Raw genomic sequence first — 11539 nt, 5'->3', positions numbered from 1 at the left:
GTGGATCAAAGACTTCCTGTGTGACCCCGTGGGGAGTGGAGGGAGTCCCTGCCATCTTGCTTCTCTTTCCTCATCTGCAAAGCGGTGGCTGTAATGTCATCTGTGACTGGGACCAATCATCCATTCAGATGGAATTTACACCATACCTTGTTCCAGGAACTTTAATATTTGTGAGAGAAAGTTCTGGCAAATACGCACCTTCCCTAGCGCTCTGTACCCCTCCGGCACAGGCGAGCGGGCTGGCTCTATCTCGTCTGACACTAGCACGTGCCTACTCCCAGCGCAGGCAGATCTGTTCTGTTCACAAGGATGGGCAGCAGCTGTAGCCAGGGCTGTCAGGGTGAAGGACGGAGCTGGTCCCACCAGGAGCTGACTGGATGGGGACGGTGGTCCTCGTGGACCCTGGCCCCATTAAGGTGGGCCTTGCAGCAGGGTATAGGAGGCAGGCATCCTGATCCCAGAGGAGGAGGGGCCCTGGCTCCCCACTTCCTCAACACCAGGGCCAGGGGCCCTCTTTAGGCCCAGGTAGAACTCTCTGGAAGTCCCTAAGAGCGGGTGTGGGTCCTGGTCAGGCCTCATGGGCGGTCTCTGGGAAAAAGATCTCTCGGCATCGCTGTACTGTATCCTGCGGAGAGACCACGCTGTGGCCGACGGTCCGGGGGTCAGCGTAGATCTCAAAGTCATTCCCACCCTGCACACAAGAAAGGGCAGGGAAGACACAAACATGTAACGCCTGAAGGAGCTTCCCAGGGCTATGGCCCAGCATGCGCCCTGGCGAGGAGCCCCCCTCCCCACACTGGCTCCTGGAGCTGCCTCTTCTGCCCTCTCAGAACCACCAGGAAGCCCACCTTCTGGGCCTTCACCAGATCTGCCCTGACTCACTGTGTGACATGGGACAAGTGTCCAGCCAGCTCTGGCCCCAGCCTTCCAATCTGGGTAATGGGGCTGGTGAACACTAGCTGGTCTCCAGTAGTCTCCCAGGGGCCTGTTCTGTTGCCCTGTGTCCTGGCCTTGACCTGGGGGTGATTTGGGCTGGAAAGCACCTGGGCTGAGCCATACTCACGGGACTGGTCTCGTTCCCAAAGAAGTGAATGGTGTCAAAGCTGTCTTGGTCCAGACTGTCCAGGCAGTAGCGCTTGTCCCAGCCCTCAGGGAAGACGTCAAAGCTGATCATGCCTCCTGTGGGGGATGGCGGACACGGCTAACAGAGTGGTGGCCCACTGGGTGAACTTGGGCAAGATCCCTCATTCATTCACTCGACAACCCTTGAGTGCCTGCTTAGAGCCTGGGAGAGGGCACGGAAGACTCAGGGACCTCACGAGAGTTGCGATCCAGGGGGAAGGACAGGCAGCAAACCAACCAGACCACCTCAGAGCATGTAAGTCAGTGGGGTCGGGGGAGGGAAGCTCCCCAGCCAGCACGGTTGGGGAGATCTCTCCGGGAGGGAACACTAAGGCCTAAACCAGAGTGGCAACTGCAGGGGAGCAGGCAGAGTCCCCAAGAAGGGCATGGAGTGTGCCAGCACCAGAGAAGGCTGGGACAGGGCAGGGGTGAGGCCATACAGGCCCTGGGGTCCAGTGAGGGCTCTGAGCAAGGGTACAGCATGGTCTGCTCTTCTGTGAGTGTCCCTCCGGACACTGGGCAGTGGGTGACGTGGCAGTGGGAGGATAGCTGTGCTGGAGTTAGCCAGAGCCCGAGAAGAGGCTGCAGGAGATGATGTGAGCTGCGGTCAGATTCCAGAACCATTCTGGATACAGGGCCTTGGGACTTGCTAGTAGACTGCAGGTGGGAAGGGGTGAGGGAGAAAATTGAGGGAGATGCTTTGGTTTTTGACCTGAGCACCTGGGTGGGTGGCAGGACATGGGCTGGGTTTAGGTGGGGAAGACTGGGGGCAGGAAAGCTTTCTAGAGGTGCTGGGGAGCGAGACGCTGGGCTGGCTTCTGTGCCAGGCTCTAAGACCCTCCACAGGACGAACAGATGGACATACCTCGGGAGAACCTCAGCCCTTTTCCGGCAAACTCTGTTTTCAGGGCTTCCACAAACTTCTCCCGGATCTTTTCCTTCTGTAAGAGGGGAGGGAGGAGACTCAGGGGGCTGCTGTGAGCCAGGCCCCGTGTGAGCTCAGGTGGACACCATGAACCCGCCCCCCCCCCCCCCCCCCCCACTTTACAGATGAGGAAACAGAGGCTCAGAGAGGGGGCTGTGCCTTGTTCAAGGTCATACAGCCTCAGTGGCAGAGCCAGGGCCTGAGTCAGAAGTCTATGACTGAACTCAGGGCCGGATCCTGCCAGTGGGGGTGTGGGCAGGGTATCTGGAGGAAGCCTCGGAGTGGAGGCACGAGGAGGAATTTGAGGGGATGGGGCAGTCTGAGTCCCAGGTCATAAGGTCCACCTCAGGGCAGGGCTCAGTCCTGTTGGCTCTGCCCAGCTCAACAAAACAAACCAGACACCAGAGATGGGCATGAGATGCCCATGAGGATGGGGAGCCCTGTTACTAAGTGGTGGTGGGTACTCAGAGGTCAGCAGGATGCCAGGTGGCCGTGAGAGCCTGGCCAGTCAGCTCACAGGTGACCTGGAAGGGAGTTTGGACACATCCTGGGGAACCAAGAGTCACTGGGGACTCTTGGGAACAGAGTGCCCAGGACTGTATTTTAGTCAGTCCACATTGTGTAGGATTGGAGTGGAGAGAGGCAGGCAGTGGCCAATAGTTTGGGGCCTGTAATAGGCCAGGAAGGGTGAGCTATAAGGCCAGATATGACCCAACCTGGGAGATAAGGGCAGACCCTCTGGGTTCCAGGCCTGGCCATGTGACTATGGACAAGTTGCCTGACTTCTCTGAGCCTATTTCCTGGACTAAAAGATAGAGGTAATAAATGAACCCTACCTAACCTGCGTCTCCTAGAAAAGCAGACAGGAGGCATGTGAGCCCCCTGCCTGCCTTGGTTTTGCCTTCTTGGCAGGCAGGCCCCCAGGGAGCCCAGAGTCCCCACCAGGGGCCACTTTGTGGGCCTAGGGTTAGAGTTAAAGGTGTCCCAGGCTCAGAATAAACATTCCCACATCGCCTAGGATGCTGTATCTCCTGGGTCTACAGAACCAAGCTGATCACTGGACAGGCCGTGTCAAGTCCAGAGTCAGCAAGGACGAGCACTGTGACTGGAGCTGGTCACTTAACCTCTGGCCTCAGAGTCCTCATCTGAGGAAGGGGACTACCTGCCCTTGGGATCTGAAGGACCGGAGAATAAAATATTTATATGGGATCCTGGCTGGTGTAGGGCATACAGATCAGGAAGTTCATGCCCCCCCACCTCCAATATCAGAAGGGGGCGAACAGGAGCCAGAAAGACAAGAGAAGATCCTGGGAGCTTTGGGAAGGGTCAGTGTGTCTTAGACTTCCATCTCGTCTAGTCATTATAGCCCAAGAGATGGGAACTATGTTTACCCCCACTCTACAGACATGAAAACAGAGGCACACAGTAGTAAAGTCACTTTTCTAGGCTGCTCAGCAAGCAGGAGGTGGAGCTAGGATTGGAAACTAGGTGGCCTGAGTAGAGGCCACCTCTCAGTATGTGCATGGGAGAGGCTCTCTGCCAATGGTCAGTGTTAACCACCCCAAAAAGAAAAAGTCTTCATGCCTGTGGGCATTGCCTATTCTAAACCTTGGGACCCAAAGTGGGAATGGGGGGTCGGTGAGCTGGAAGGCATCCCTATGAGTCCCACCCACCCTCAGGGAAACACCAGAGGGGAACAGGTAGAGTCCCAAGGTCCCAAGTTCAAATCTTTGCTCTGTAACCAATTCCCTAAGTGACCTTGGCAAGGCATTTCCCCTCTCTGAGCCTGTTTCCTTATTCATAAAATGGGGATAACACCACCTATTTCATTCATTCAGCAAGTATTTCTCTCGAGCACTTGCTACGTGCTGGGCGTGTGCTGGGCACATGCTGGGCACAGGGGATCCAGCGGTGAACAGCTACAGAAATCCTGGCCCTTAAGCAGCTTATAGCTTCAGCAGGGGAAACAGATAATGACCAAGATTTGAAAAGTAGGTGATAGGGGTGCCTGGGTGGCTCAATTGGTTAAGCGTCTGACTTCAGCTTGGGTCATGATCTCGCAGTCTGTGAGTTCGAGCCCCGCATCAGGTTCTGTGCTGACAGCTCAGAGCCTGCTTCAGAGCCTGTGTCTCCCTCTCTCTCCCTGCCCCTTCCCCACTCACACTTTGTCTCTCTCTGTCTCAAAAACAAATAAACATTAAAAAAAAGAAAAGAAAAAAGAAAAGTAGGTGATAGAGTGTATTAGAGGGCAGCGATGGCTGCTTGGGGAGGAACAAGAGAGGAGTAGGAGGTGCAGGGGGACGCACTGTTGTATGGAATGAGAAAGTGACACGTGAGCAAATGTGAAGAGGAAAGGACCAGCTGAGTCTGAGGAAAGTGTGTTCCAGGCAGAAGGCACAGCCCTGAAGTGGGAACCTGTCTGCTATCTCTAGAATCAGCAAGGAGAACATGGTTGAAGCAGAGACAGCAAAGGGGAGAGAAGGCCACAGACGGGCCAGCGGGAAAAGGCTTTGGATGGGTGGACTCACTCCATCCCTGAAAGGGCAGGGTAGGCGGTAGGCTTGATAAGCAAAACCCAAGTCAAGGTTTAGCAGGGGCAGCACATGCAAAGGCGAGAGAGATACTGGTATGTGCCAAGAACAGATGCAGAGAGAAGGCTGAAGGGGTGGGCCTGACCTGGGCAGACCCCTCAGGGCTCAGGGCGGCCCAGGAGGGGCTGAGACACTGCTCAGTTGGTGAGAGGAGCAACGGAAGTTCTGTAAGCAGGGAGTGCATGGGGGCGGAGGTGCTTCAAAAAGGTTCCCAGTGGCACCGTTAGAGAACAGACTGGCAGGAGCTTATTGGGGAGGGGGTGGGAAGAGACACATAAGTGAACAGATTTGAGACAACTCCGGAGGCTGAATCAAGAGGAGTTACTGCTGGGGCGCCTGGGTGGCTCAGTCGATTAACTGTACGACTTCAGCTCAGGTCATGATCTCACAGTCCGTGAGTTCGAGCCCCAAGTCAGGCTGTGTGCCGACAGCTCAGAGCCTGGAGCCTGCTTTGGATTCTGTGTCTCCCTCTCTCTCTCTCCCTCCCCTGCTTGCGCTCTCTCTCAAAAATAAAATAAAAACATAAAAAAAAAAAAAAAAAAAAAGAGGAGTTACTGCTGTACCCTACAAGGGTGGGAAGGTGGAAATGATACCCTAGGGTGTTGGCTTAGATAAGTGGTGGCCAGTGGTGGAGGGAAACCAGCCATGTTGGAAAGACGCAGAAGTGCCTAGACCATGGCACATGGTGGGTGTCCAAAAGGGGACTGGTTGAATCAGACCACCACTGCTAATCCATTTCACTGATGGGAAAACAAAGGTTCACAGAGGTTGAGTAACTGAGGCCCTACAGCCCAAGGTCACACAGTTGGTGGCACCTTGTCTAGTTCGGAGAACTCGATTCGCTCCTCCAGGGTACAGCTCCGGCCAATGGGTGAGATGTTCAGCATGCCATTCCGGAACTCGATGAAGGTTCCACTGACGGTAACGGGGGTAGGAAGGGGGGCAGGGAGCCAGAGAGAAGGAGAATGGCCCTGAATTCAAATCCAGCCCCATTTGGGACCATGGCCTCCTTGGACCTCCCAGGAGACAAGAATTCACGCACCAGTAAGTTGGGGCCCTGGAGCATGCAGGTCCCATCTGAGAGACCCACCCCTGTCCTCCCTCAGGCCTGGGATGGAGGGGGAAGGCTGGATGCAAGGCTGGGAGGGGTCTCACCGCTTCTTGGGCAGCCTGAGCAGGGCCATGTAGCGGAGGCAGAAGTTGATCAAGTCTTGCAGCAGCTCCTCCCCCAGGTGGCTCTGGATGGTCTGGGCAAGGAACAGGGGGGCTCTGGGTTTGGCAGGCACAGTGCCCTCCCCCAGCCCAGGACAGAGGCACCACAGGCTATGTCACTATGGAAAAGTGTCCCGGTCTGAGGCTCTGGGGGCCACTGACCTGCTTGGAGAGCAGTCGTCCATGCTTATACTGCACTGTCCCATTCTCGGCAAACACATAATCAAACTTCTCGATGACTTCAGGGACATGTAGAGGCCAGGGGGAAAGAAAGAGTGTGAGACCAGGTACCCAGAGCCAAGTAGAAGGATAAAGCCCACACTCCTTGGTTTGGCATTCAAAGCCCATTTATTCCACCCCAAACCTGCTTTTCTAGGCTCTTCACTTTCAGCTTTTTCCCCAAACAAGCCAGTCACACCTCTGGGCCTTTGCTCACACAGGTCCTTCTGCCTGGACCACCTTCCCCCACTCCATGATCTGGCTCCCTCCTCCAGAAGCCTTCCAGGACTCCTCAACAGAGGGAGTCATTTCTGCTCTGTGATCTCACAGCGCCACCATCCAGGCACCATCCAGGGGCTTCTGTCACTGGTTGAATGGGGGGATTTCCAGCTCTGGCTGCCATGTAAGTGGCTGGAGGGTGTGGGAGGAGGAGGTGCGGAGGGGCACAGCCAGGAGGCTGCTGCAGGGTCTAGGTGGGAGGCGATCACCTGGACAATGGAGGGGCAGTGGAGACGCAGACATGGACACACAGGGAGCTATTTCTAGACTTACTGGAGAATGCACGAGGGGGTACGGGAAAGGGAAAAGTCAAGTAAGTTTCTGGTTTGAGAACTGGTGGGATCTGCCCTGAGCTGAGACCAGGAACTCAGCTGAGAACAGATGCTCTGGGTCTAAAACAACTTCCTGAGTGACTTCAGATCCTTCTCTGTTAAATGGGATAACCAAGCCCTTCCTAAAGTTGGTGTTGAGGAGTAAATGAAAAGAAGTTAACATATGGCCATTTTCAGCAATGGTAGCCATTACTAACTACTGTGCATTTCAGGGGCCAGGCAGGGGCCACCGACTGGGCCAGCCAGGCATAACTATGTGCATTTTAAAGACAAGGAAATCATCCTAGACTCAGCAAAGAGAGCAGAGAATGTGAGCTACTCAAGGGCAATATTCTGTCTGCTTTGTTCCCTGTTTCTCCAAAGCCTGGCACAGTGCCAGACACATGGTAGGTGCTCACTGTGAATCAGTGAGGGGAGTATTTCGCTGTTTCCCCCTACTTCCTCTGCAGCACAGAATCGGGGCAGGGTCTTTGAAGGCACATGGGTCCAGGGGCCTCCCGAACTCCCCACTCCCTGCACCCCCCATCCTAACTGTGGGTGGCTCTGGGCGCTGCTCATACCTTCATCCCCCTCTCCCAGCTGCTCAGCAATCTTAGAGTAGTCCGAGCCGCCCACGACACCAATCTGCACCCTAGTTCGCAGCTTCTGCAGGAAGGCAGCCACCTCAGGGTCAATTTTCTGCAGGGACAGGTTGGGGAAAGCACAAGATTTGTGGCTGTCAGCATGTCTGGGACCCCCATTCAATCCTCACTTGGTGCTCAGAATCCAGGGAGCCCATGGTTCCACTGGAATCTGAGGTTCAAGGTTTAGAACCCAGACCACAAAACTAGATGTAATGGGTTCAAAAAGTCTCTCAGCTGCAGGATGATCTTGAGCAATGGGCTTTGTTTTCTTTGCCTTACTTGTCCCATCTATAAAATGGGGGAAACAGAGTAGCAACCAGATGGAGGCAGTCACTGCTAAGATTAAATGAGATCGTGGATCCAGAGTGCTTGGAAATAAACAAGCAATTAACTGGTGACTAATCACATGAGGATTCCCCACCAAGGAAATGCAAACTAATGAGTTACACTCCATGTTTTCAAACTTTCAGCTCTTTAAAGCTGACAATATGTGTAGTAAATGATGATGTCAGATGTTGCCTATGAGAGTGTAAACTGGTGCAGCCATTTTGGAGGGTAATTTGGCAATATCTATGAAAACTTAAAATGCGTGTGCCCCGTTACCCAGAACTTCCGCTTCTCTTGCCTGGATGTATATGGAGGTCCCCTGGGGTATGGTTTGTAATAGTGAAAACCTGCAAACAACTCATAGGCTCATCAATCAGAGAATGGTAAATACCTGCTCTGAAATACTACACTGTGGTTACACAGAATAAGGCAGGCCTGTGCTTCCAATATGGGAGAGTCCTGAGACCTGCTGTTAACTGTTAAAAGCAAGTTCCAGGAAGGCACACACAGTATGATATCATCCATTAAATTAGGGGAAAAAAAAAGGGGGGGGGCGCCTGCGTGGCTCAGTTGGTTAAGTGTCCAACTTTGGCTCAGGTCATGATCTCGCGGTCTGTGGGTTCAAGCCCTGCGTCAGGCTCTGTGCTGACAGCTCAGAGCCTGGAGCCTGCTTCGGATTCTGTGTCTCCTCTCTCTCTGCACCTCCCCTGCTCGCGGTCTGCCTCTCCCTCAAAAATAAATGAACATTAAAAAAATAAATAAATAAAAGAAGCCTCACAAAACAATGCTTAATATTTGTTCTGAGCAAACAGATCTAGATGAAGGTCTGGAGGGAAGCCACAGGAGAGGCAACCACCTTTCTCTCGGGAGGGGGTGGGCCAGGGATCCTGACATAGTCAGAGGGAACTTTAGCCTTCTCTGTTGTTTTCATTCTTTACAAAAGAAAGTGTTTATGAATACGTGTACAATTAAAAATTAACTTTTATTGGGGCGCCTGGGTGGCTCAGTAGGTTAAGTGTCGGACTTCAGTTCAGGTCATCACCTCACGGTTTGAGTTCGAGCCCCGCGTCGGGCTCAGTGCTGTCAGTGCACAGCCTGCTTAGGATCCTCTGTCTCTCTCTCGGTCCCTTCCTCGCTCGCTCTCTGTCTCTCAAAAATAAATAATAAACATTACGGGTACCTGCATGGTTCAGATGGTTGAGCGACCGATTTCAGCGCAGGTCATGATCTCACAGTTCGTGGGTTCAAGCCCTGCATCAGGCTCTGTGCTAACAGCTCAGAGCCTGGAGCATGCGTCAGATGGTCTCCCTCTCTCTCTGCCCCTCCTCTGCTCACACTGTGTGTGTGTGTCTCTCTCAAAAATAAATAAACATTTAAAACAAATTTTTTAAATAAACATTAAAAAATTAACTTTTAGTTTTTAGCTTATATATTTATTTTTTTAGGAATCTCTACACTATGTGGGGCTAGAACTTATGACCCCCCAGATCAAGAGGTGCATGCTCTTCTGAGCCAGCCAGGTAGCCCAAAAATTAACTTTTAAAAAGCACTAAGGATAGGGCTTGGCATGAACATTGAAGGACAAGTAATAACACACTGTTCTTATATAGGCTGATGGGTCAGTGGAGCAAAGGGTCAGAGGGAGGGGCTGGGGCTGTGTCTTCGACCCTGCCACCCTCCACTGACCTCTTTCTGCCATCCTTGAGGAGGACCCTGAGAGCTGCTGGAGGCAGGGCAGCCAAATACCTCCTTGTGCCCCCAGAACCCAATCCAGGGCCGTCCAATAGGGAAGGGGGGGGGGAGGTCATTCAGGACCTAAAAGGGGAGGCTAAGGCCTGGGTTTCCATCAGTCTCTGCCCTGCAACCCAGCCCTACTGGCTCCCTGCTCTAGGGGATCTTAGTTGTTCCTTATGCCCAGGGACTGGAGGGCAGAATACCCTTAGGGCCAACAAGAAAGAGGCCTGCTTATTTATGTACCCCACCAGATCAGATTGGGGGCTCATCTAGGGTGAGATCCAAAGCTAGAAAAACTGAGCGTGGAGCAGAGTTTGGCGACAAGCCTTTAAACAAGCAGTACTCCCACCCTCCTTGTGCCACAGTATGTTCAGTGACCAGACCAGGCCTGGGGACTCTCACCTCCATCCAGGTGGTCAGAGCCCAAAACTAATCCGAAAAGTTACAGAAGCCTTACCTCCTTCCATAACTGGGGGTGGGAGGTAAAGTGGGTGAGGAGCTTGAGAAAACAGACGTCCACCCAGGCCTGTAAAGGTCTGGTGGGCTGGCTCCGAGACCCCCGAATCCCACTAGGTGGCGACTCTGATGCTTGGGTGCGCGCAGAGGGCTCTGGGCTAGGGCTCTAGAGCCCCGGGCTCAGTCGCCAGCTTCGGGCTACAGGTGCATCCTAGGGGCGGGTGCCCGGGCTGGCGAGGCGGGGGCGCCCGGGGACCAGGCCTCGGCGAGAGGAGGCCTGAGCGGGGGCAGCGAAGCTAGGTCCCCGCTCGCAGCCTCCTCCCTCCAGACTCCCACCCGCCCCGACGCTCCCGGGCAGAAGGTGAGCGCAGACGCTCGGGGGATGGGACATGGAGGACCGAGTCCCCATCACTCCCAGTAGGCGGCCCTGGGGCATTAGGGGCTGTATACCGCTGCATCCTACACTCGGTCCTGGGGTGTCCAGGGTCACGTCGCTGCAGCCCTCTCTGTCCGCGTGACACTCCCGACGGGAGCTGCTGAACGTCAGGGCCTTACCTGGCGAGCCGGCGTGAGGGTCCCGTCCACGTCAAACAGGCAGAGGACGCGCTCCTTCCTGCGGGCGCCCTCAGTGGCGACCGCCATGGCTGCAGCTCGGCGCGCGCGGCAGAGTGCAGCGAGGCCGCCTCCAGAGCCGAGTAGGAAAGAGGCTAGACTAGGCGGGGCGCGGGAGGGGCGGGGCCAGGGCGTGATCTCGGCGGGAGAAGGACTGCCCTGACGGGGCGGGGGCGGGGCCTGAGCTGACTCAGGAAGGCTGATTCTGATTGCACCAGGTGGGGAGGGGGCGTGGCATAGGGAGGAGCAGAGAGCAGCAGGCTGGTCTGATTGTTCCAAACCAGACGTAGGCGGGGCCTGAGCCTGGGCGCGACGGGAAGTGAGGCATAGAACCCGGAAGAGAGGAGCGGGGCCAGAGTTGGTGCTCGGCGGGAATATTCTGATTGCATCTGATCTTGGGTGGCTGGACGGGGGCGGAGCCTCAAACCCTGCAGTGCAGTGAGAGGGCGGGACTCCAAGAACCTGAGCTGTCCCCGAGTCTCCCCGCCCGCCGTCAGTCACTCCGTGACTCACCCGTTCCTTGCTAATGCCTTTGCCCTACAAATCTTAAGCGTTAATCTGATGGCCTTTGCTCAGGCTCTGGACTTTACCAGATGGCCTTGGCGGACTAATAATTCTTCCGCTGTCATTCTGTCCACCCCGTGAGGCCTAGCTCATGGTCCACCTCCTTCAAGAAACCTTTCTGGATCCCTCTATTCATAATTATTTAACCATCACGTTGACTTTATGATCAGTCCTAGGTTGCCTTCCCTCCCAGCTCCACCACTATGTGACTTCGAACAAGTCACTTCACCTCTCTGAGGCTTTGTGTCTCCATCTGTGAAATGGGAAGAATATCACCTACTCTGTAGGGTTGTTGTGCATATGCAAAGAAATAAAAAGTGTAAAAGAGCCCACATAGGACCTGGCACACAGCAGGCCTATTCCAAAGGAGAATTTGTATAGATGTGTTTGATACCGTTACTGATTAAACAGGTATTGCACGTCAAAAGTCTTAAAAATGGGCAGACCTCTGAGCCAGCAATTTAACTTTTAGAAAATAAGGGGAAAAATGGGGATTGGTTAAATTATGATCTATTTATGAGATGAAGTGCCGCGAAGCCATAA

At 54.2% G+C, this 11539-nt stretch overlaps 1 protein-coding gene across 2 annotated transcripts; it reads right to left on the bottom strand.

Annotated features, from left to right (window-relative positions):
- Positions 1 to 145: 145 nt before the first annotated feature.
- On the bottom strand, positions 146 to 10534 carry PMM1 (phosphomannomutase 1). Of its 2 annotated transcripts, XM_086712159.1 has the most exons (9): positions 10376 to 10496; positions 8811 to 8984; positions 7241 to 7358; positions 6013 to 6089; positions 5794 to 5885; positions 5454 to 5553; positions 1988 to 2063; positions 1064 to 1179; positions 146 to 691 (listed from the first exon to the last, which is right to left on the bottom strand). In XM_086712159.1, exons 2-9 carry the CDS (start codon positions 8814 to 8816, stop codon positions 569 to 571), a joined length of 708 nt encoding a protein of 235 aa, XP_086568285.1. In that variant the 5' UTR covers positions 8817 to 8984; positions 10376 to 10496; the 3' UTR covers positions 146 to 568. The 2 variants fall into 2 exon arrangements, with proteins under 2 accessions (XP_086568285.1, XP_025782597.1); XM_025926812.2 differs by lacking the exon at positions 8811 to 8984 and having other exon boundaries at positions 10376 to 10534.
- Positions 10535 to 11539: the final 1005 nt, after the last annotated feature.

The sequence above is a fragment of the Puma concolor genome, chromosome B4 (genome assembly GCF_028749965.1).
Source record: "Puma concolor isolate L17-30 chromosome B4, mPumCon1.1.hap2, whole genome shotgun sequence".
Classification (NCBI taxonomy): Eukaryota; Metazoa; Chordata; class Mammalia; order Carnivora; family Felidae; genus Puma; species Puma concolor.
Note: the sequence above shows the minus strand (reverse complement) of the source record. Positions and strands in the feature narration are given on the sequence as shown.